At 38.5% G+C, this 25,427-nt stretch overlaps 2 protein-coding genes across 4 annotated transcripts in view; both read left to right on the top strand.

Moving 5' to 3' along the window:
- The first annotated feature begins 626 nt into the window (after positions 1-626).
- fam219b (family with sequence similarity 219 member B) lies at positions 627-9,035 on the top strand. The gene is made up of 7 exons (XM_003437558.4): positions 627-853; positions 2,772-2,880; positions 3,681-3,774; positions 3,892-3,969; positions 5,090-5,141; positions 6,564-6,714; positions 6,805-9,035. Exons 1-6 carry the CDS (start codon positions 779-781, stop codon positions 6,711-6,713), a joined length of 558 nt encoding a protein of 185 aa, XP_003437606.1. The 5' UTR covers positions 627-778; the 3' UTR covers position 6,714; positions 6,805-9,035.
- A 3,923-nt stretch (positions 9,036-12,958) lies between these two features.
- The window catches only part of LOC100695615 (AT-rich interactive domain-containing protein 3B), a 57,939-nt gene continuing 45,470 nt past the window's right edge, over positions 12,959-25,427 (top strand). Inside the window, exons 1-2 of one of the 3 annotated variants that reach the window (XM_003437685.5) lie at positions 12,959-13,407; positions 14,408-15,040. In XM_003437685.5, coding sequence (XP_003437733.2) covers positions 13,372-13,407; positions 14,408-15,040 — 669 coding nt within the window. In that variant the 5' untranslated portion in view covers positions 12,959-13,371. The other 2 variants (XM_005447685.4, XM_019360701.2) reach the window with 2 other exon arrangements.

Here is a 25,427-nt window from a genome sequence, read left to right as displayed (position 1 = left end):
ACGAAAAAACAATGTATTTTAATAATGAAATATTTCTATCCAGATATTTAGACATAAATGTAACACAAATGTAGACTTTTTATTTTTTGCTTGGTCATAACCGTTTTAGACTTCTCTCTGGGCTCTTATTTTTGCCTATCAGGTGGCACTGAGAGGCTAGAAATCCTGGTTGTAACTAAATATTTGCGTGTTTTGAAGTCCTCGTTTCGCATATTTGCTATGGAAATGGTATAAAATAAGATATTTAAATTGATACTTGTATCTTATTTATTATTTTTTGCTTAATATATTTATTATATTACTGTAAGTTGAAACCAAGTCGTTGCTTGAAATTGCTTGGAAAAGTTTTCTTAGTTTGATGTGAACCGGAAACATTAATTGGAAAATATGACAGTCTTGTATTATGATGGTTTAGTGACACGTTTAACACCCATTATAGATTAAAACATTATTTATTTATTTTCATTATATCAAAAGTCTGTCCTTTTTTGTTACCCTTTTATTTTAATATTTATCTGACTGCAATTGTCTTAATAAACTAGGCCGGGGTGCTTTGTCGTACTTCATGATTTTGTAAACCATTTAAGGAACCATTCTCGAGTCAAGGAGGGTTTTATTTTGAAATTTGTGTTTCCCGGAAGTACTATGAAACCTGTCCCGCGAGAACACAGCTAGCTAACAGAAGTTCCTGTTTGCTTATGAACTAAAAGTCCCTTTCCGATGGGGCAGCTGTCAACATGGGTGTGTTGCGGCGTAAACTGTGACAACTAAAGCCAAGATGATGAACGACATTTTGGAGGAGCCGGAGAAGGACTCCCTGCTGGAGGCACAGCAGGAGTCGCAGGGTTTGTCGGTAATGTCAGCTAAACCTAGCTAACGGGGGAGGATAGCTAACTAGCTTAGCGTTTGATTTTTGACATTTCGCTAATTGGGAAATAATTTCAAAATCATTGTAAGGATGAACGAGACTTCGTTGGTAGACCTTAACAAGTGTGGAGGAAATTTATGGAGAGTGAGTGGAATGAAAAAATATAAGAAGTATAGCTGTTTGTTTTTTCAAATCGAAAGGACTAAAACTATAGATTTAAATTTTTCTAATTTTCTTTGGCTGCTGCAATGTAATAGACAGCCCTGGGGAGGACCTGGAGCTAAATGAAAAGTGAATCCAAACGAGATTCGTTGCAATATTAAACATATTAACTAATTGTTTTGTTCAGTTGAGGGTATTGTTGAATCCCATTTCTGAATTCAGTTTCTTTTTCTGTTTTGTATATAATATCACTAGGAGATTTTTCTAAAAAGATGATTAATTACAAAAATATTTGAGTGATGTACTGTACTGTGCAATAGTCTTGGGTAGCCTCTCATTTCTGTATATTTCTCTGCAAAAATGGGAAATAGTTGTAGTGATTTTTTTTGGGGGGGGGGAACTTGTGCAAGTATGCATGAAGATAAGGCTGTTGCTTGGTCTGAAATACACTGGGAAGCCATGCTGGGAGAAAATCCTCCTGAGTTTCTCTGACAAACCTGCTACATAAAAGACAACAATGCTGTTACATTTTTGCTTCTCTTTCTTCCTGGTTGGTGTCTGGCATTCATTGCATCTTCGCTGATTTGATGAAAGTCCAACTGGGATAACCGCATATTTTAAGAGCTTTTTTTTTTTTTTTACACGCCTGTATTCCTTTTATTTCTATAAGTGCTATAGGGTGCTGACTATCCCAAGTTTGTATTCCAGTGGCTGGTGGGAGTCAATGAGTAGGTACTGGAATGTGTGTGTTTCCAGTAAACTTAAAGGTTAAGGCTTCCATCCTCCTCAATGATCACAGCACAGATCAGGGACAATAACCTATTATCCTTGGTATCCTCCCTGGTGAACTTTGTTTTTATCCACTGCCATTTTGTTTGGTAAAGGCTTCTACTTCTTGGTTTGTTTTTTGACCCAGTTGTCATCCACGTATCAGTACCATTGGCTAGGTTTTATCCCTTTGAAGAAGCTCAAAGCTTTAATTTCCACTTCTCTGTGTAAAGGTTGGGTACAGTGGGTGATACTGGGGAGCCCATGGTACATCCATGCTTTTGTCTGTAGCAATCCTAATTGTTTTTGATATATGTGGTGACAAGGCAAAGGTGTACTGCAGTGCAAATCTGATTATAAAGCTAGTTCTGTTGTGTAAGGAACTTACTTCACTCTTACTATACTCATTTAATGACTGTCTCCAATGCCTTAGTTATAGGTATACAAATGAAAAGGGAGACGACATCATTTGTGGACCTTGTTGGTAAAGTCAGTGCAGTTTTAGAACAAATTTGTTTTTTGTAACAGGCTACTGATAACAAATTGGTTTTTGATAGGTTTCTCTTATCTGTAGCTGCAACACTAGATTATACCTTAAGTTAAGCGTCTTTCATGGTTGAATGTTTCATAAGTCTGTGTGAAGTGGCTTTGAAAAATTTTGAAAGACCTTCAAAAGCTGGGAGAACTGTTGCTCAAGACATGTGAAAAGATTAGAATACAGCTTCTTGGAATCAAAATACTAAAAAAAAATTAAGTGGTTGTTCAAGACTTTGCATGGTGCTGTATATCTGGTTTTGTCCTTTTGTTCCACCCTGTTATTGTAACATGTAAACTATTTTATCTTTTCAGAGATTTTCACCATAAAGAACAGTCACTTCATTTCATTGTACAGTACATTGTATTTTGACAGTGAAGCTGTTGATTGAGTCATTCATTAAAGTACTGATTGTACTTTCAATTTTTAAAACTTAAGGGGCCAAGTAGTGGCACAAGACCTAAGAGCACAGACGGCGGCATCAGGCCAGTGGAAAAAAGAGGACCTTACATCATGTCCAGAGCGCCAGCCATCCATCTCAAACTACGTAAGTATTTCCTCACCTCAAACAGTTGGTGGCATAAACACTTTAATTTTATCCCTATCTGTAGGTCACCAGTCCTGCTGTGATTGTTGTTTTTAGGAGTTGATTTATGCTGATGTGCATAAATAGTGTTGAATGTGCACCTAGCAGGACAACAAAGGCTGAGTCATATGACACTGTTGGGCACTCTCAGCTTAACCTAGTCACAAAATATCTTCCTCTGTTCTTGATGTCTCTTAAAAATCTTTACTGTAACAAAGAGGTGACATAAAACACTGGAGGTGATTTTTGGTGTGTGGGTGTGTGTGTCCTTGTTTTGTTTTTTTTATGCAGCACTGCCTAGGGGCCTGAAGATCTTAGCCTTTCTTAGACTTAGACTTTCTTCTGGATTTTCTAAATCCTATAATGATACCACGTACAGTATACAATAAGACTCTCATCTTATGTTATTTTTCTTATATTTTTAGTCTTTCAGAGTGGTAAACCACTCCCAGTCTGCCTCTCCCTGGGATCTTCTTTATATACAAAGTCATGTTACTTATTAACTAAATGGATGTTAGATGTTTCACTGGATACAAAACTTTTCTAGTCAATCGTTCATACATCTCAGTTTATTTTAAAAAGTGCATAGGAGTGTCTTTAGTCTGAAAAACATGTTGAAATTCGTAGGTGTTATGAAAAATGGGTTATAGGTTATATAGGTTCAATTTTTCTGCCTGTGTAAACTGTCAGTGTTTACTTTCTCTCTCCACTCCCTCTATGGTCAGTTCTGCCCTAACAAAAATGTCTTTTGTTATCTCAAGAGAAACACAGGGAGATGGCGAGGAAAGCGCTGAAGAAGAAAGCTCTCTCACCGGGGCCTCCAGTGACGCACCAGCCCAGACAGGGAGCCAAGAGGTCAGAAGGAAAGAATACCAAAGAGGAAGCAGCTTTTTGTGATGTCAGCATAATGAACATGAAGTGTGATTTATTATTTTAATGCTGTTTCTGGTTGTCTTTTGTTTGTTTTTTTAGGATGGTGAAATATAACAAGGGCTATGCTGCTTTGAGTCAGCACGCTGAGGATACTTTGGTTGCAATTGACTCAGACAGGTATGGTCAAACCTGGTATTCATGTTATTAGGTTAAAACAGTAGTACACTAAGGACTAACGGTCTGGTGTTATCATTTGTGAGGTTTTTTTCAGCCTTTTAAAAAAAAAATTGAAAAGAACAAGTTTTTTTTTTTTTTAAACTGTAAAAATTACTGTATCTCTGACCTTAAAACCACAATTTAAAATGTTTCTGTTGTATTTCTATACAACAAAGAACATGTTCCAACATAAAAATCCTTACATTCTTTGAACAGCGTGAAAGTAGATAACATGAATCAAGATCACTTAGATGTTAAATGATCACATGATGTCTAAACCACCATATGTCATATCTTACCAGTTCAGGTTAGGTGTCTGTAAACCCATACTTTACAATCTACAATCCAAAATGTAAACCTGTTAAAAAAAGAAAAAAAAAAAGTCAAAAAGCTTTTACTTGACATTTGAATTTTCCACATCAAAATGACTGAATTTATTTATGTATGTGTAAATTTATGTTTATATGTAATCACAAGTCAATGTCTCTTTCAAATCGTCAAAGAGAAAGCACACCATTTCAAATATTAAACAAACCACAACACTTGAGAAATTACTGTTGCACTGTTAGGTTTGATATTTATTTAAGGGAATTTTGAACTCTCCCAGCAAGCCCAAAACATTAACATATAGTGCATTACAATTGGTGTTTGGGTCCTTAAAAGTGGAGGACTCTACAAGAGGTAAAATCACAGCAGCTGTTTGTAAAAGATAAGCGATTACATAGAATAAGATGTGGGTATTTGTCCAGTATAGTTTTGTAAATAGAAAGTATACCAGCCAGATCATAAAGTACACCATCATGTGCGATCGATAATGAATTTGATATAAACTGTAACACAGAATATACGAATGTAGTCCAAAGGCAACAGCATGTATGCATATAAGTAAAGTTACCATAATGAATAGCGTTTAATAACTTGGTCTGTACAAGTATTTTCCTAACTGCTAAATTAAAACAGGCCCATTTTCTGTAATTAAAATTCAGGCTAACCTTAATTTGTCGTCACTGGGTTCTCAATATCCTCTCTAAAATTGTGCCTCCTAAGTTATGAACAGAATCTGTCCTTCATGTCTTAACAGTGATGAAGAGATTGATTTTGAGCAGTATTCCTCTGGATACTCTTCAGCTGAGGTGAGTTATTTCTACAGGACATTTTTTTTAGATTCTCTTCGAATCTGTTACCATTGTGTCAAACTGGTTGGGTGACTTTTAGCCACAGCATGCTGAACCATGGTTTATGTTCTTATCAAATCTGGCTTTTTGATTTTTGTTTCAATTTTAGCTCCTTGCCTTTGTGACTTTGGTGCTTCTTTCACAAACACATTGGATTGACTTGTCAGCACACACCACTGAAAGCAGACCACTGAAAACCCTGCCCTTTGCGGCACCAAATTACATGCAAACTTGGGAATTTTTTTTCTTGATTAGCATTCAAATCTCTCAATGAATACAAAAGACAGATTTACCACAAAGCAAGAAAGCACGAGATAAGGCCATTCAAAAAGGTATTGGCTGAAGCACATGATTATTATGCCAACCCTTTTAACAAAGATCATTCAGCAAGCAGCTCATTTACAGCTGCACCAGAAATGCATCAGACATTCACAACTGGTAGCATATTGTTTTTTGTTTGAATTTGTACGCATGCCAGAAACGACATGTACTGAGTACATGTGTGAATAAATGTGAGAATAAAGGATAAGTTTTACTTCTGTTATTTTTCTTTCCCAGGCACTGAGTCTCATGACTTAAGATTATTATCTAGGTTTGTACCTTGTGGCAAACTCTGTCTTGTTCTATTCTAACAAGACATACAGAGACTGAGTCATAAAATCTGGAAATAACTTGGCATGTTTCACTTCCAGTTCCTTCCTCTTGAGGTTGGTGGGTTTTTTGAAGGTTTTCTGGTGACAAAAGCTTTAGACACTTTCAAGTTTACTGTCCAACATGCAGGATGCAAGTAGATACCCCCGTCATGAATTTGGAACCTTTTACATGTCCCAGAAGTGTTTGCTAAAGAAGACTTCAGAAGTTGTCAGCTATAATGGATACATGACAGTTGAATGACTTCCACATTGTCACCAAAAAGTTTCTAACATTAGTGTTTTAAGTTTTATCAAGGCTGCATTGAAGTTTTACATTCCAAAAATAATATAATAAAGTAACATAAGAAAATAGCATAACAAAACTTCCAAGTTGGCTTACAAAACTACGTGCTAAATGGACTGGTACTCATCCAGTACTTTTGTACTCTTACTTAAAACTTAGTGCTTTTTACACCAATTTGGGACAGTTTGGGGTTTAGTAATTTTCCCAAGGACGAGGACACCAAGAGCCAGGGAATCAAACCATATGCCTTCCGTTTAATAAATGAGCTGTTTTACCTCATGAGCACAGCCTCTCACAGAGTGCAGCAGCCCTTGATAGACTTGCCTTTAAATATGTAATTTTTCCATGTAAAAATTCATTCATTCATTAAGTAACATTATTTTTAAGTGGTTACACTAATCTGGTTGCATCACATCTCAAGTATATTCTGTCTTTGCTCTCTAGATCCATCCTGATTTAAGCAAGCAGCTGCTTCAGGATGGCTATCGCCTGGATGAGATCCCCGACGATGAGGACCTGGACCTGATTCCACCCAAAGCCATGGGCTCCTCTGTGTGCTGCTGCTCTGAGGGCCCGTCCTGCCCCATACAGTGATGTCAGTGCAGTGACTCAAATCTAACAAAGTCTTGGCTCCTGCTTCAGTTTACTTTAATGACTGGTGCCTGACGCCTTCTTTGTCACGCAGCTCCACTGCTAGAGGACTTCCAGCTCTAAAGCCAAACACCTCTTCATACAGGACTGCGTGCACTGAGATTGCTCAACCCCCTTTGAAAACGCAGGTGGACATGAGAACAAGCCTTATCCACTGTGACCCCAAAGCTTGACCTATTTTTTTATTTATTATATTTTTTTTCGTTGTTTCTTTAAAAAAAAATAGGACTGTGTGAAATGCTAACTACACTACTGCTCCTAACAGATTAATTCAACATTTAGGATGATGCCCTTGTTAACCCAAGGGTGAACTGGTTACTGTCTTTTGTAATTGGGCAGTTACTTGTGCAACCCTCTAAGCATGACATGCATACAGATATGATATACAGTCTTACTGTTTCAGCTCTTTGGTGAATCTGCATTACCCAGTTATCAACCAACAGCTACATGAAGTAATTGCACCTTGTTTTATCAATGACATTCCCAGATCACTGAAGTATTAACTATTTTTTTTCTTTAAAATTACATTTGAGTTTTATTCCTAAATGAAATGGCCACGACATAAATAGTCATGTCTCAACAAAAATAACTACTCACAATCTGAAAAAATATATAGTTTTTGAGTGGACTCATTAATAACACACATAATAATTACTATAAAAAGTCACTATATTTTACAAGTTGTAATTGAGAAAACTGCGACAAACCGAGGAGGACGAAGCCATCCTCTTCTTTAAAAAAAACAAAACAAAAAGGTCATTGGACAGGATTGGATAAGGAGAAAGTGAAGTATACTAGTATTCTAGTTGGCAAATGCCACACTGCTGTTTAAGGCACAGCTGTGAGCAGATGGAATGAAGTGCTTTGATAGAAGAACACATGACATTTAACTACATTTGGACTTCATAGAAGTCATGTGACATTTGCATTTCAGTTTTTTTATTTGATATGCATTAAGTAACATGGTGTGGTTGAGACGAATTCAAATATAGATTCATGTTAAAGACATTTGTGTTCAAAGATGGATATGTAGCATTTTGGTTTAGAGCCTCATTCAGGTTATGATTCAACTAAGAGTTACTTTATTTTATTTATATATATATATATTTGTCATTATTTGTTGAATACACTAATTATTGTGACACGATAACAGCAGATCACCATTAGAATCAAACTTTTAGTCCAGCCTTATGTTATTTTATTAGGCTCATACTATATGTTGGTCTCATTTTCTGTGTCATGATGTGTTGCTGATTCCTGCATAATGGACACACTTGTGTACTGAAAAAATTTAAACTGGAAGACAATTTTTTTTTTTCACTTTTAAAAATGTATGTGTTCACTGACATGCTACAGCCTGGGTAATATTTTACTGTTAACTGTTTGAAACCGTAGTAAAAGGAAAAAATGTTAAATGTCAGAGTAAGTGATAGTGATCACTTCTCAGGAGATTTATTTGTGTGTATGTGTGTGCATGCGTGAGTGATGGATGGATGGGTGGGTGTACGATCATAAATAGAAATGATTTGGTTTTCCACTTACATTAAGAAATAGAAATTAGGAAACTGCACAACAAGTTAAGTGCAGGGAGGACATGTGACTGCTATTTTACTGAAATACTGGCCACTCTGTTACTTCCTTTGCTGTGATGGTAACTCTCAGTGGTGTGAATAAATGGTATAGCATACCACTTGATCAACATAACAGATTGAGGACTGGAAAAGTGACATTTTGTGCAATGACAAAGTAGGAACCTTGGTTTGTACTTTACAAAGTTGGAATCAGTCCTTTTTTTCCCCCTCACACCTTTGCACTGTAAGGTGTTAGAAAATCTTACCTTACTAGTATTTGTCACGCACACCATCTCCTCCCAGCACTCCTTGGTTGTAATGTGGGTGTTTAAGGAATAAAAGCTGATTCTACTATAACACTTAAGTGTGAGTTACTCGATACAGGTGTGAACTAAATGCTTTAAAATGGACCAGCTGAATTTATAGTGTATTGACGCCGGCCCTGGCTCTGCACGTTCTTATGTACATACAATTTTGCACTTAACACCAGTGGTCAGTAGCAAGTACACTTGACTCACCTGTACTATGCAACTATTGGGACAATCTGTATGGTGTACATCCCTGTGATGAGATAGTGTTGTTGCGTGCAAAATGCAATAACAGGTTGTTTTTTTATGATGGTAAATGCTAATCTTTTTATTTGAATTGTATTGTTAATTGGTTTACATTAAAAAATAAAAATCGGTTGATTATGCTTATGTGTCTTATTTTTGATTAGAATTGGAGCTATTATTAGTGGTTTTTTGGTTAATGGGTAGTAACCACTTGCCTGATACTATGTGGATTTTCAAAATATTAAATCTTATGAACTCTTTAAAACTTCTCAAGGTTTCCTGTGATATCAGGCATGTAGACATTTGCAGCTTTAAATCCTGGAATTTTTGAGCCCTGGGCCTTTATGGATTGGACATCCCACAGATTCTCAGTCAAAATAAGGTTTGGGGAATTTGTAGAACAACCTTTTGTCATGTCCCTCAAAGATTTTATGCTACTGAACCATTGTTGCTCTACCAGAATACATTTTGCTCTTTCTTTTAGTGTTTAGTTAGGCTGTATGTCAAAGTAACATTTACATGAATGTTACGTTTCATAGCAGAACATTCACCAGAATACCGCAGAGTTCTTCTGTGTTTTGCTGCCATCTCTTTCAGGTAAAAAACTGCAAACACACCTGAAACTGTGTCAGTGACACCTGGAACATCTCAGAGGACGCACACATTTTGACCACATTTTTCATCATTAAGTAATTTTAAAAAAAATCTACCTTAGATGTTACTTTAATAATAATCAGCACAACAGCATCAATAGCCTCATTTGTTTGTTTTTTTCCCTAACAGCCCTCCCCATCCTTATTTATATTAGTTTCACTTCATATTTTTCACCAACTTGTCTGTGCCCCACCAGTGGGGACCCACCCAACCCCTCACAGTTTCAGAACCACTGCTGTCAGGAGATATTCAGTATTACAGACTGCATCTATCTGTGTCTTCACTGACATGGCTGATTACTGCAGTTGTAGTAGTTTTTCACTCGTATTTCATTCAGAACTTTTGTTTTCATTACTTTCCAAGGTGGATTTTCTCACTTCAGTTTAATTTTTGCTGGCAAATTTTATGGAAACACTTTATAATAACCACACACTATTAAGCATTTGTAAGATGTTAGTTAATACGTATTTCATTGTCAAAGTATTACTGCTTCTTAGTATGTCGTTTATAAACACTGATATAAATGCTTTACTGTTCCTTAACAAGCTCACCTATAACGTGTTCAACGACAGCATTTTTATATTTTATAAATGACGGATTAACAATTTCTAAATACAGTTACATAAATTACATCAAGCACAAACAAGTGTTTTATAAATACTTGTATTACATTGTAATTCATGAATAATTAAAACAGTTACTAGTCGTTAGTAAAGCATTTTGTGTGAATCTAAAGTGAGGACAATCTGTGTCTGACAAAGCTTTACAAATGAAACTGAAAGGTCAGCAGGACCTCGAGACTCAAACAGGTCTCAGCTATCTTCACAACAGACAAAAGAAAGACACAAAGCACAAGGGGATCCAGCACATACAAATTTCTATTGCATGATGCAGACATAATTCACTGTTTGCTGAATAATGAAATGTATGTTGGGCCAGAGACACAGTGGTTAGCACTGTTTAATATGGTTATCAGCCCACCCTGTGCAGCTATAACAGCTTCAACTCTTTTAGGAAAGCATTCCACAAGTTTTAGGAGTGTGTTTATGGGAATTTTTGTCCATTCTTCGAGAACCGCATTTGTAAGATCAGACACTGATGCTGGGCAAGAACGCCCGGCTCGCAGTCTCCACTCTGATTTATCCCAGAGGTGTTCTATCGGCACTTCTATCAGCTCTCTGTGTAGGCCAGTTAAGTTCTTCCACACCAAACTCGCTCATCCATGTCTTTATAGACCTTGGTTTGTGCACTGGTGTGCAGTCATGTTGGAACAGGAAGGAAATTGTCCAAAATGTCTTGGAATGCTATAGTATCAACAGTTCATTTCACTGGAACTAAGGGGGTGAGCCAAACTCTTTAAAATCAACCCCACACAATAATCCCCCGTCCACCAAACTTTACATTTTGCACAGTGGAGTCACACAAGTACCTTTCTCCTGCCAGCCACCAAACCCAGAGTCATTCTTTGGATTTCCAGATGATTTTCAGTCTAGAGAACAGGTTTCGACTGCTCTAGAGTCCGGTGGTGGCGTGCTTTACATAACTGCACCTGATTTTTTGGTGGTGTAAGGTTTAAACGCAGTTGTTCAGCTACAAAAACCTATTTCATTAGAATAGAATAGAATAGAATAGAATAGAATTCAACTTTATTGTCATTGCACATGCACAGGTACAAGGCAACGAAATGCAGTTTGCATCCATCCAGAAGTGCTTTAGCCATGATATAGATATATTACAATATATATTAGCAATAATATAGATATGTAAGTATATTACAGAAATGGGTCTATTATGGTATGTTATAATGTACACAGTATGAAGGTATGTTATGAATATGCTATAACTATAAGTATGTACAGGCTATGAACAGGATATAAATATGAAAAACTATACAGAATATGAAATAAAAAACTATACAGAAATATGAGATATACAGCTATACAGAAATGGGAACTATGCAAGTTATAAACAGTTGTAGGATTAAAAATTATCGTATGTACAGAATGATTATTTACACAGAACTATACAGTAGTGCAGTTAAGATAAGTGAGATATGTGGATAATTTCTACAGAGGCTATATAAAGTGCTAGTGGTTGTGAGTGGTGGTTCAGTCCATGTTATTATTGTGTGTATGAGGGTACAGTTGTCCATTGTGTGTGTGTGTGTAGGTGGTTGTGGGTGTGTGTATGTTCAGTCCATGAGTTTAACGTGGGTCAGATGTCAGGTTAAGCTCTCTACACACTGTTCTTGAGCTAATCTGAAGGCCACATGAAGTTTAGAGGTCTGTAGCGAAAGTTGGCGACCTCTGCACACTATGTGTCTCGGCGTCCGCTGACCCCCCTTTTTGACTTATTGTGGCCCACCACTTTGTGGCTGAATAGCTGTGCTACACAGTCACTTCCACTTTGTTACAACAGTTACTACTTTGAGACTGATAAATATTTAGTAGTGAGGAAATTTCACAACTGGACTTGCTGCACAGGTGGCATCCTGTCACAGTACCACACTGAAATTCACTGAACTTATGTGTGGGTTCTCAATCACCCAGGTCATTTTAGTCTAAGGGACCGCCATGGAAAGAAAGTTTTTTTAAACTTGAAGAAGTGGGTATTCGTCAGGGTTCAGAGGAATTAATGTACAACACAAACACCTAACCAACAGCCATTTACATATCTCAGTTTCAAAACACATAAGCACCAAAGCCTTGTGACCAAAATGATAAAGAATAAAAGTAATGACAATATTGTTTATATATAGTTTTTGGTTACTTTTTATAAAGTCATTTTTTTATTTCAGTTTACTATAAAATTTTCCCCAACACATTTTAGTTCTTAGTTTAGTTTTAGTTAACTGTAATATCATTGGATCAGTTTATGAGCTAACCAGCATGAACCATACACTGTCTGTGGTTTCCTCAAGGGGGTAGCAGGGAGCCGCACTGCAATTTAATGATTATGCTGCGCCTCAACCTCAGCACAGCCCTGTCCATTGAGTTTTTGTAGAATTATTTTAAACCTTGCCTCATAATGGTTCATGTTTCATTTTTAAAATTAATAGAACAGGTTGTTTTCTTTAAACGGTCTGACCTATTAAATGTCTACTTATTGAGAGACCAATATCCATGTGCAGAAAGATCAATTTCAAGCTTTAAAGCTATGATTGTAAAACTATCCATTTTAAACTGACAACATCCACATCTACTTATGCTTACATTTTCATATATTACACCTGCATTTGGCACTTTAAAATCAGTTTAATACCTTCTGAAAATACAACATTTTGGTTTGAGGTTTTAGTTGATCTTATGCGAAAAGTTGTGGACATTCAGACCATTTTGTGTAAAATGAAGACTCGGAAGAATCGGAATTAACACATTACAGGTAAAAAAGCTTAATAAAAGTGGTGAACTGAAAAGGGCTGATACTTGTTGCTGTCGCTGGGCGGGCCTAACGCTGTAGTGCGCCATGCTGGGGGTGTCAATTGAAGGGGAGGAAAAAAACCGACTGGGAGTTACCTCAGCGCTTTCCGAGATATGAGATCTGGCCATTTTCCAGTCGGTGCACTTTTTTATTAAAGAAGAAAACCCCGAAAATCACGGGGCAAAAAAGAAAGAAAGAAAGAGACGCACCCGCATTTGAAGAGGTCACCCAGATAAACAGCGTTCAGCGGCTTTCTGCCGGCGGATCAGTCGGAATCTGCGGTGCACGCTCGGAGTCTCTCTCCCTCAACCCCCCCGTGCGCGTGCGCGCGTGTGTGCGTGTGTTTACAAGTGTTTGAACGACTGCCAAAAGAAGAAGGAGGAAAACGCCAAGGAAGGAGGGATGGTGGACAATTCAAGCAGTAGTAAGGCACAAATGGTGAGTCGGGGTTCTGCTTCTCGCCCTTTTGCACTTTCCTAAACGGCAGCGAGCTGAAAACGCTCCGATTGCTTTTTATTTTACGGCATTGGCTCGTTCAACGTTGTAGAATTCAAAGAAAACAAACTTCTTAGGGGTAATCAGACTATTTGGTAGGTTACTTTTATTTATTTATTTTATAGTTTTCGACAACACTGTAATAACGTTATTCATTTTTTTTCCTAAAGCGTTGTTGCATATTTTGCATTTGTTGGGAGTATCCTGAAATCGTGTCCAGGTTTGAGGTTGTGGCACCTCACTATCTAAACGCGGAAAATGTGTTTTAACAGTTTTTCTCTTCTCTTCTCTTCTCTTCTCTTTTCTTTTTTCACTTTGATGGTTGTTTATCTACTTTAGTTTAACTATAGTTAATCTAGTTTATCGGGATAACTACTTTTATGATTGTAGATACATGAATATCCGTTTAACTTTCTTACTAATACACACCTCTTACTGCGTTGTCGTTTTGACAAATTACTGCAATACTTCCTTAAGAACTCAGCAAAACTCAGAGTGGGTTACTGCATTTCAATTATTTCCTCTAATCTTAACAGGGATTTTTCTGTTGCTGGTTACTGTAGTGTTTACTTTCTAAACTCTTTATGTAGATTAGTCCTTTGTGTAAAAGTTTGATTTGGCTACTTTCTAGTCTAGTATTTTTTTTTCTGCTTTTATTCATGCTCAGGTTTTAAGAGCTCCAGTTACTAGCGAGATTTTTGTATTTTTTTTTCTATTTCTTTATTTAGCTTAAAATAATTTTATTTTGTTGTTGGGGTATTGTAGGTTTAAAAGTACACAAGCGTTTTACTTCTTTAATCTGATGAAAATCGTGTGGGTGAATTATCCAAATTTGTTTGAGTTAATGTTTAAATTGGGCTTCTTTGGCTCCACTGTAGCTTTCAGGAGTAATTAGGTTTCAGTATGCAGTAAGTCATCCATGACTCCTCTCTTCCTCTCACAGCCCGGAATGTCTCAGGAGCCTGGTGTGGCCTTTCCTCCAAGCACCTCCGCAGGAGGAATGAAGCTCGAAGCAGTGATGGAGCAGCTCCAACGCCAGCAGCAGGCACGATTAGAAATGGAGCGCAAGGAGAGAAAGATACGAGAAGCTCACATCATGTACGCTCAGCAGGTTGCTGCCCAACAGGCCATCTTAGCAGCTGCCCGGGCTTCTGGAGCCAGCTTCATGGGGAAAGGCCTGCCTGGAGGCATTGCTGGTGGTGGATTGCCTCCCCGGGTGTCCAATCAGAGTAGTGTAGACTCAGACAGAGAGGATGACGAGGACAGAGGTCGGGATTCTGGAGATGAGGACGATGACAATGAGATGATGGAAGGGGATGAGGGTAGCGATGATGATGAGGGAAGCGCCAGTGGTCTGGAGTTCCTCCGCAAGCAGACCCTTGCTTTACAGCAGAATGCCTCACGAATCCCAGCCCGTCCATTTGGCAGTTACTCTGCATCGGCTCCCCAGAGGGCTGCTTCCCCACCTGTTAGAGTGAAGCAGGAACCTGACGAGGGCCTGTCTCCTGCAGGGGCACACTCTGCTACTTCTCCTAATGGACAGGCTGACTGGGGCTTTGATGACCACTTTAGACAGGTTAGTACCTTGCCAGTTGTAGCCCTTCTTTCCACAGGATTTCCTTTGTAATCCATCTGATCCTATTATGTTCTTTCACAGTTATCTAATTCAAATATGAGTATAAAACTTCAGAATTCAAAATTGTCCGTCTTTCCTTAAATATTGCAAATCAAGGCAGAGTTTTTGTTTTGTTTTTTAATTAATTTAAATTACCACTATAGTTTACTGAGATCCAAATGAATATGTCCTTATACTGCTTGTCAGTTTTCCATTTAGGGTCTTGTTTGTATTCTCAGTCCAGCCCCCTGCCGTGAGAGACAACTTAATCTTAACTGTGGCTTGAACCGCTCCAGGAGTATCTTTGTGAGTCACTTCAAATCTCTGCGGAGGTTTGACCGCCGATTGGCTTTTGTGGCAAAAAAAAAAAAAAACCTACTAAGTGAGTCCTGGCAGAGGGCCAGGCCAAGGCGCAATGCTTTCACGCTCACTAGTTCTCTCCCCACGCGCTCTCATTTTGTATGCCTCTCTCACTCTGTGTCCCTCTTGGCGCTTTGCTTGGGCTCTGGTTTGGCTCTGATCCAGGTAGTGGAGTCAGGCGAGACATAGCTGCTGCTACTACTGTAAGGCTGTGGGAGGTTTGCTGGGTCAGTTGGAGGATTTCGGGTGGGTGGAAAGGTTGGATGTAATACACAGCAGCAGCAGTCTGTCACACCCCACTCTCGCCACCCCAAGAGTCAGGGCTCTGTGCCAAGTGTAGGCTACTTTCACTTGAAAGTAAATATTGCCTCAGCACAGTCTTACAGAACTCTGGAATGCCAACTGGGAACCCAGCCGAGCTGCATGTTTTAGCATCATGGCAGGTTAAAGAGAGCGCAGCAGGCTGCGGGTGATATAAAAAGCCCTAGCTGTGCAGTAGTTGGCAGTGTCGCAAAATATATCTGTGCTCTGTCAGTGGGCTGAGGGTGCTGGACTATCATCTGTCGGGATTTTATTACTGTCTATTTAAAGGTAAATGTCTTTGCATGGTGCTTCTCTAGTTCACATTTCCAAATTTAGCTTTAGAGCATGTACATTTGGTAATGACACGTAGAAGTACCACAGTGTGAGATGGTGAGAGAAGCCAGTGTATAGATGTTGTGGAAGGAGGCACAACATTGTTTATATTGTTCATTTGCTAAAGTCACCGGCTTCACATGAATCTTCACACTTTATCGAAGGGATGCTGCTGGGACTATTTAAATGGAGAATAAATGAAACTGTCTTTCTTATGTTCTTCAATATTTATTATTTTAAATGCTGCTGAAATGTGCAAAACTTGGCAGTAGATGTCATTGGCAGTGTCAACACCAACAGCCTTATTTCCTTTCGGGTTAATTTCCATGTCATGCCAGCATGAGACACCAATGACTGTCATTAGATGAAGGTAGCCTGTGGGTTTAATGGCCATTGTTCTGGTATCCGGGCCAAGGGGTACATTTCCAAGAAGCTAATAGCTGATTGTTTTCAGATTGGACAATGCCTTCCTCTCTTGCTCTCCCCATGGACCGCTTGCGTGCGTCGAGCCAAAAGCCTGCTCAAATGTGATTGGTCAGTGATACTTTCATTATGAAAGAAAACCAGAAAGCCTGTTTTTTTTCTACCGCCCATTGCCTGTAGATTCTGCATATACAGAATCTGTAAGCAGAAACACACCCCTGTTCCTGTTCTTATCAGGATAATTATACCCTTACAGACACTCTCATTGATTCTACTCTGAATGAAACCAGGTATGTGTGCAATTAGTCAACTAGATAATTTTAAAAAAAGTTGGTAAAAAACTGTTTTTACTTTATTAATATACAACGACAGTTAACTGTTGGGTCTGAGATCTCATCCCCTGGAGGCGACAATGGAAATTTGTAAGCAAGCAAGGTTGAAATAACACAGTTGAACAGCCCCACAAACAGTTGCACTTCTCTTGCAGTTATTTTAGAAAACTAATGGTTATATGCAGACTTTGTCAATATCAACTGGCATAACAAGGCACAACAACTCTGGACAAGAATGTGAAGTAAATTTTTTTAAAAAGCTACTGGTATAGCAAAACTAACATTAGCCACTCTCGGCAAACTACGCTGACATCTTGTGCGTACAGTGTTACTCATGGGGCTAAGTCAGCAGCATTTAAAATGTTTTAGCAACTTCAAAAGTCTTTTAAATACTAGAGTATTTCTACGAAAGACCTTTAACGTCTATTCTTAAAAATTGTGTTTTTTCAAATTTTCAAAGGTTTTCTCAGTGTTTTTGATTTTAGACTTGCCAATTTGTAAAACTTTCTACTCACATTTCATTAACAAATGAGTCACTAGGAGAATCTTTACTTAATTTGCAAGCTAATCTGCTAAGCTAAGCAGGTATGAGCTTGTTTCAGAATATGCCTCTGGCATTAAGTGCTGCATTAATCTGAACAGTTAAAAGTATTCATTACATTATGTATTTTATTAAATTAGATTAAACTACTATTTCTGGACGTGACTAACAGGCATATCAAAGTTTGATTGTCATGTGACAAATCAAACATGTGACAAATGATGACTATATAGTTTCTGTTTCTGAATATATGTATTAAATCGGGCTTTCCTGCATTGTGTGGGAGGTGTTTTAGTTCCAGATGTCAAGGTGTCAGAATGAGTGGATGAGTATTATTTGCAGGGATGAGCAGGCTTTGTCTCGGTATTGTTAGAGCTGAAGATCATAGCAGCAAAGTTGTTGCTGACCAGTGTCCTATCTGTGGCCTGGTGTCTTTTATTAGAGAGAGAAGGCTGAGCCAGGGGGTTGGGGGAGGCATTATGGGACGAGAATTGGTCTGGCCTTTTTTTTTTTTTTTGTTTCCTCCCTTTTATCTTTCCTGTCATTATGTCAGCTCTGCAGTATTTAATGACGGCTCATCTCTTCAGGCAGTTTCAGGTTGCACCGCTGTAGGGGGAGGGGGGGCAGTAGAGGCAGAACAGTTTTTTTTTTCTTTTCTTTTTCTTTCTTTTTTTTTTTTTGATGTCATTGTCTTGTAGAGGCCAGAGACAAGCCTGGCGGATGCCGCAAATACCAACCCGCTATAATAATGGGGGGAGCACATTTATTATGTTCTAAAAGCAGTGACAGAGGAAAGATGAGACGACAGCTAAAGAGCCAATTGGATGGAAGACCATTTACATTAACATTTACATTTCATGTAAACGGTCAGACTGGACCAAGGCTTTTATCCAAAGAACTCTTTGGATGATATCTGCCATGCTTTTTGAATCATAGCAAACCACATTCAGAGAGAGACTCCGGATTTCATTCAGCACATCTCAATGAGATATGAATAAAATAATAATGCTCATGTGCTAGTTCACCAACAGTTTACTGAACTAAAAGTGTTGATTGTAACGATCTCTAAACAATAGGTAGAGTGTGTCAGATATAATAATGAGCAATCAGTGTATATATGTAACATATCGATATGAAGGGTTATTTGGTTTTTTTTTGACTGCACACAAATGTTGATGGACTATACAGGTCAGACTGAGTGGGCAGACGTGGTAGCCAGTGTTTTCTTGTCAGTGATGTATGCATGGTGACCTCAGCCCCATCCTAAACAGCAGAGTAAATAATTGTCAAACAAGGAGATGGACAAAGGCGTCGCGTGGTGAGAGAGCTGGACCGGATAACCGACCGGCCCCAGCGCTCTGGCCTTTGGACAGAGGCTACATGACCTCTGTAATCCAGCCCCCACGCGCCCCACCTCTCCTGTCACAAACACACACATATCCAATGTCCTCCTCTTCTTGCCATAATCAGTCTGTGACTAATTGTTTTAATTGTGCCTGCAGATTGTGTACTATGTCCAACTCTATTGGCAGCGATATTGCTTTGGTTGGATTAGCTGGATGTTTAACATGTTGGGCGGTGTGCGTGTGTGTGTGTGTGTGTGTGTGTGTGTGTGTGTGTGTGTGTGTGTAGAAGCAGCAGCCTTCCTTTAACAAATGACCATTTTTTAGGTTTAAGGGTTTACCAGTTTACATCCAGATTTTATTTGAGGTTTTGAGTTTTATGTACGTCACTTATGTTGTTGTAGAATACTGAGAGCATTGGCTCAATCTTCCTTGTGTCACATAAACTAATGGGCATGAATATTAGCATAGGACATTTAGATTATAGGTTTGCATGGTAGTGCATTTGCACGCAGTTGATTTACATGATGCCTGAGTAATTACCCTTTGCAGCCTGATTAGATTTGTAATTTTATTTGCTTAGACTGGATGACTTTTTGTTATGGAGATGCTGAAAACAAGGAAAGGACTGAAAACCTACTTGCGTTAGCATTTCAGGCTTAAGTAAATCAGTGCAACAAATGAGGCCCAGTCAGAAAAAAGGCAGAATAGGTGTTCGAGTTGGATGAAGGATGCGTAACACAGGGAAATGGTAGTGATGCACTGACTGATTACCTGATGACTGGAGTTGGGTATTTTATTTAAGTTGATCTGCCATGGCTAGCTTTTCAGCCAGAATTGACCAATCATTTTATCTGTCGCTCTCATGATAACAGTGTAGCCAGTAATGTCACTGCTGCCTTTATGGACTTCTATTCAGAAGATCACTGGTTCAATTCTAGTCGAAGACAAAAATCCCATTTGGGGTTGTGTCAGAAAGGGAATCTGGCATAAAGGTAGAGGTAGAGCAGATTATCAACCAATTACAAGGTTGGTGGTTTAATCCCTGGCTGCTTCAGTCTGCATGCCAAAGTATCCCTGGGGAAGATACTGAACCCCATGTTGCTCTCCCATGCATTCATTGATGTGTGGCATAGAAAAATGTGTATAAATGGGTGAATGAAGCAAGTTGTATAAAGCACTACACCACAGAGTGCTACAGTAGAGTAGAAAAGCACTATATAAGAACAAGTCCATGTACCAAGTCTTCTGTCTTTTTTATATTGCAGCAATTTCAGTAAAAGTGATGATCATGCCACAGATGGAGCTAATGATCAACTCAGTTATGCCAACATTGTTTACATAAAGTATGCAGTTGTAGAGAAGATGTAAAACTACATCTAGAAGGGATTAAAGAAAATATGTAGCCAACCGGACCAATCTGAATCCGATGTCTTGCCAATGGTTATGAATAAGCCCTGGCATCGCTATCACTCTTAAGCCCTCTTTTTGCTATTTACTACTTCTGTTGAGGCAGCACTGTTGCATAATTTAGCTGTCGCCCCAGCAACATCAGCCAGGAAGTGGGGAGCTACACAGCTGCAGCAAGGAGATCAATAAGGATTGTGAATGAGCTTTAAGAGGCTGGAATGTTTGCCCGAATTTTCCCCTCATTTATGATAGATGAGCAGGACATCGTATTTAGCAAATGGACCTTTAGCTTGAATTTTGACAGGTTTGCAGAGACTTTGCCAGCAGGTTACTGTTTCTGTTGGGTGCATACAGCTGTTTCTCCATGTCTTATGTTGAAGTGGGGAAAAAGGCGGCCTCACTGCCATTGTGCATGCCATGTGTATATGCCAATCTGACCTTGTTTGTGCTTTCTCAATGTTATGTTGTTTTCCCATATGCCATAACTGTCAGTGGGTTTTAAATGTACTGTGTATTATTCTGTTTACTGGAATTCCTGTTATGTTGATTTTCTGAGGCTGGAATTGCTGTCTGACCTCTGCTTCCACAAACTGCCTGCAAATGGAGGTCATTCAGATGAGAGACATAATGAGGAAGGCTGAGTTCCTTTAAAACATGCTGCAATGCTTGCTCAGAAGAAGAAGCTGCACGGTAATGCGTGAGAACTGCATCATTTCTGCCATGCTGTTGAGCCACACAAGGAATTGAAAGCCTCAACCCTGACCATTCACTTATTGGTATGAGTCCTAACAACTGCTTGCATTTTCAATTAATTAATAATTAAAAAATGCTGAAAAAAATCCTCTCTTTTATAGCCCAATGGGTAAATAAGCCAATTCCATACTTGTTATTTAGCACAGTGTAGGTGCGATATGTTCCTTTGGTTCTTTTTTAATCTTGCATATGTGTAGCACTTTCACAAGTAAAAATTCTATCTACTTCTTTTGGTTTGTGGCAAATAATTCACAGTAAATTCCACAGTGTCTTTGTTACACGCTTTACTGATTTGCACTCGAATCAAAGTCCTTCTAGATGCCACTCAGCATCTTTAGTTCCTTTTGAGCAGTCATTTTAGGATTACAGTCAGTTGCGGATTATCTCAACTGACTGTAATTTCAGTTTCACACCGACTGCATGTTTAGAAACACCAGCCAGATTTGATAACATGCTTAAAAGGTTTGGTGCCTAAAACCTAAAATAAGATTTGAAAAGCATTTCTTTTTCCCCACTGGAGCTTATGCTTGTATTACGATCTGTACATCTGTGGAGTCCTACAGATTTCAGTTTAGATTTTGTGTGTGTGTGTTTCTCTAATGTTGATCCTCGAGTATGTTTCTTGTTCAGTCTTTCTTGTGAGCACGATTCTTTTTAAAAACCTTTTCAGCTTTTTTGTCATGTAGATAATGACTGCTTTGGACATTAAAACTATTTTACCTAATTACTAAATCTGCCACATTGATTTCAGATTAGACTGGCTAAAAGGGTCATATTTCAGCTGTGTTTTTAGCGCATTAGTGTGAGAGTCCCTTTCTTTCTATATGTCTTCATTTCATACATAAAATCAACCACAGCAGCATCATAATGAATGTGAATCTTGAACTGTTTACTGTTTAAGTTCCCATAAACGTGTTCGGGTTTGTTCCTCAAGCACTTAACTCTTAAAACTCATTTCCCACACTTTGTTTGGGGGATCTTTAAACAGTATTTATAACATAGTGAGGTTGTCTTATTTCCGTGGTTCAGTGCTGAGTGAACTTTGGTTTACCTCATTAAGGCCAGATGTAAGCTGGCTGGATTGGATGGAGATGTCTGGGCTTTTAGCCTCGTGTTTCCATCTTTAATGTCTGATTGATGCTGCTCTTAATGTAGCTTAATGTTGGTCACCGGCTATGGCTCCACTCGAATTTGTGTCAGGATGGAAACAAATAAAGGTGACGCATAATTGTGTTTTGCACCCCCATTTGCTAGTCGAGATATTGTAGAAGTAATATCAGAACATCTAACTTCATTTCATCTGCCCGTTGTCTTAAATTGATACATATGGGGAAATCAAAAGAATAAAAAGCACATTATCTAAAAATTATTAGAATTAATTCATATAATAATCTCAGTGCTGTAGCACAACTGTTTGCTGAAACTTTAAGCAATAAAATACATTATTTTTTTTCTGATAAAACCAGCCAGCTTATCAAACATCTGGTTGAGAATGTTTTCTCATGCGAATCTCTGAATTAGTGTGTAAAGTGTAATTGCCCTGGTTATAAAACAAGCCTCATTTTGTGCAGAGCTCCTCTTAACAGTTAAGTGCAAAAGACACTCTCCCCCCCATCTGAAATAGAGGTATTGAATTTAGTAGGGAGATGAAGGGGGAGGGAAAGGGGGAGGAGATGCTGTGGAACTAGAAGAGGGGTTAGTGGTCTGGCTCAGCACACTAAACTGCCCCACCCAGAGGAAACATTCCAGACAGAATTAAAGAGTTAACTCTTCAAACAGTGAACATTCCCACTGGGGGCTCCCATCGAGGGGTTTGATGGGGGTGGGTGGGTGCATGTCCATGTTGTAATCGTGCCTCTGATTGGTGATCTTTCTATTCATTTCACTCAGTGTCACAGGGGCTGTAAAAGAAAGAAAGCCAAAGGCTCTGAATGGGAGGAGCTGGATGGGAGGACACAGTAGTCCAGGCAGAGACAGTTTTTTATTTGTCTGAGTCCCAAAGGGCACATCTGCTGCTGACAGGGAGGAGGAAACTTCTCATAGTGAAACCAGTCACCTCTGTCACAGTGTGGCTTGGTTAAACGCAGCACTAACTACCAGTCTTGAGTCTGCCATCCACTCTCAAAACTGTAAGACTTAAGTCTTATAGTAGTGTTTCACTTGCTGGGCACAGCAGTCATTAGCCTGTGTGTTTTAAAAAATAAATAAATAAATAAATAAATAAATAAATAAATAAATAAATAAAAACAAAAACCCCCCCAAAAAAACAAAAGTTACATTTTAAAAAATGTCTTTGCACATTCAGAAGATAAATTTTTTTTTATCATTTATTATCCTTTTTAAAGTTTAAATAATAGTTTGAGTTATTACAGGTACATGTCATGGTATCAGTGGCAACAGCTGTAAAAGGTGGTTGTGTGTAAGAGTGCTTTTACATCCATTTATGGACTATTGAAGCTTGTATATGTTTTCCTGTTTTCACAGTGATTTAGATCAAACTACGCCGACTTACACATAAGTCAGATATTAATCTAATACTTTATTTGAGCCTAGCAGACAAGAAGGGATGGAAAAAAAGATTATTGTTACTATTCAATGAAGGTTAAAACTGATGCCGTCACAGACCACCAGATCCACAGAAATACATGTACTACCTTACATCAGATCTTAATAATCTGGCTGGTAAATTCAAGAGCTTGCATCTAAGATCAGCTAATAAACACCAGATTTATGTGGCATAAACATTTTGCAAATTGCAGTTAGCCTGTAATAGATTCTTACATGCTTAATGACATCATCACTGGCTCAACTTTGTTTCTGTAGTAATGGTCGTGTATACAGTATACCTGTTTACCGGACATGATGTCTCGTTAGATCAATTTCAAACAGGGAGACATCCATAGTGATGTGCAGCACATACATACATTCAGATAGAGGAGATAATACTGCCATTCTAAGACTGTAAAGTGCCATAAATAGTGGCTAATGAAGAAAAAAACAAAGCTTGAAAGAGAGATACAATGTCTGCCTTCTTTCTCACCTCTAATCAGCTGGCCACTCGTGGCCTGAATGTCGGTTTGTCAGGGTTGGAAAGTTACAGATAATAGGCGACACAGTCAGTGAAGTTGACTTTAGAAAAGTGTGGGCGTGAAGAGATTTCCAGTGCCACCTGACAGCCACTCAGACAGTTTGATGGATTGCTTCTGCAACATCATGCAAATTACATTTAAAAAGACCCATCTTGTCTGGCAGTGATGGCCACAGTTTTCCTTTCTGTTTAATTGAACTGAATAACAAAAATACTCTCATTTAAATGCAGATTGCGCATATCCGTTGGGGTTATTACACTCTTAAATTGACCCTGGAGGATTGACTTTCTTGCTTCTAATGGAACTCGAGTTACTAATGTATGCTGTAATTTGATCGGTTTGTAGTAAAACCACAAGCCCCCACCCTTCGCACACCATCTCTGGTTCTGTTTTTTACAAGCACTTCTATTGAACATATCTCAACACCTGCTCTTTAATGACGGCAAACATAGAAAGGGGAATAGCCAAATTAAAATGGAGAGAGACACCCACCCTCAACTTTGGCAGCTGGGGGGAAATGGAGGCAAGGTCATATGACACCTTGGAGAGAAGTCAACCTATATAAAACTCAAGGTGAGTTTTATATAGGTTGGCACCATATAACAGTATGTACAGTGCACGTGTGAATCAGTTACTGTTCACACTCGTGCAGTGACTCTTGGCACACTATGCGAGGTCATGTTTTCTCTGTGATGTGTATCCTCTTATTTGTCTATCTTGATTTGGTAAAATTAATTACATTTTCATGAATGATGTACTTTATGTGCCTAAAACAAAACAATGTTATAGCTGCTTTTTTGCTAACAGCAAGTCTGTAAAGCAACTCGCATCTACCCAGCGTTGGTTTAGTAGCTCTCACATGAGCTTTCCCCCACTGTCCGCCATTTTTCTAAGCAAGTTTCTCCTTCAATGCCAGCTAATTACCATTGGTTCTTAATGATTAAGGGAGCTATACCACAAGGAGTCAGGAGTATTTTGTCCCACCCTTTTTACATATCTTTGAATCTTGATGTGAATACTTTGCATTGAGACGTGTAAACAAATGTTAGTCTTTTTGCAAGAGATGCAAAAAGAATAAAATAAGCAGGTAATGAAAACATTGTCTGCCTCGATTGTGTCCTTGCTCAGGGTGAATCTTTTGCAAGGGTGGTGTCAGGGAGTTCTATGAGGAGCTCTATTCTCAAATGAGCTCAGTCAGACATTGAAATTGAAATAGTGTATGTGAGAAAATTACCTGGAATTATTTGAATTGGAAATTGGCTTCAGTCATTTTTCATTGTCAAGTGGCTGTTCTTTTTTTCTTTTCTTTTTTTTTTTTTACATCATTCTTTGAATAAGGAAACTAAATGGCAGATTTTTTTTTCTTCTGTGTGTTCGCAATAGCGGATGGAAATGCACAAAAATGCTTAAATGATTTTCACATTCATACATTTACTTAACTAACTTAGTTGAAGGTTTTAG

The sequence above is a fragment of the Oreochromis niloticus genome, linkage group LG1 (genome assembly GCF_001858045.2).
Source record: "Oreochromis niloticus isolate F11D_XX linkage group LG1, O_niloticus_UMD_NMBU, whole genome shotgun sequence".
Lineage (NCBI taxonomy): Eukaryota > Metazoa > Chordata > Actinopteri > Cichliformes > Cichlidae > Oreochromis > Oreochromis niloticus.
This window is presented reverse-complemented; position numbering and strand designations above follow the sequence as displayed.

Coding starts and splice junctions, on each gene's coding strand:
- fam219b (XM_003437558.4), top strand. CDS start 779: ATGATGAACGACATTTTGGAGGAGCCGGAGAAGGACTCCCTGCTGGAG. Junction 2,881..3,680: donor AGCCATCCATCTCAAACTAC/GTAAGTATTTCC, acceptor TGTTATCTCAAG/AGAAACACAGGGAGATGGCG. Junction 3,970..5,089: donor GTTGCAATTGACTCAGACAG/GTATGGTCAAAC, acceptor ATGTCTTAACAG/TGATGAAGAGATTGATTTTG.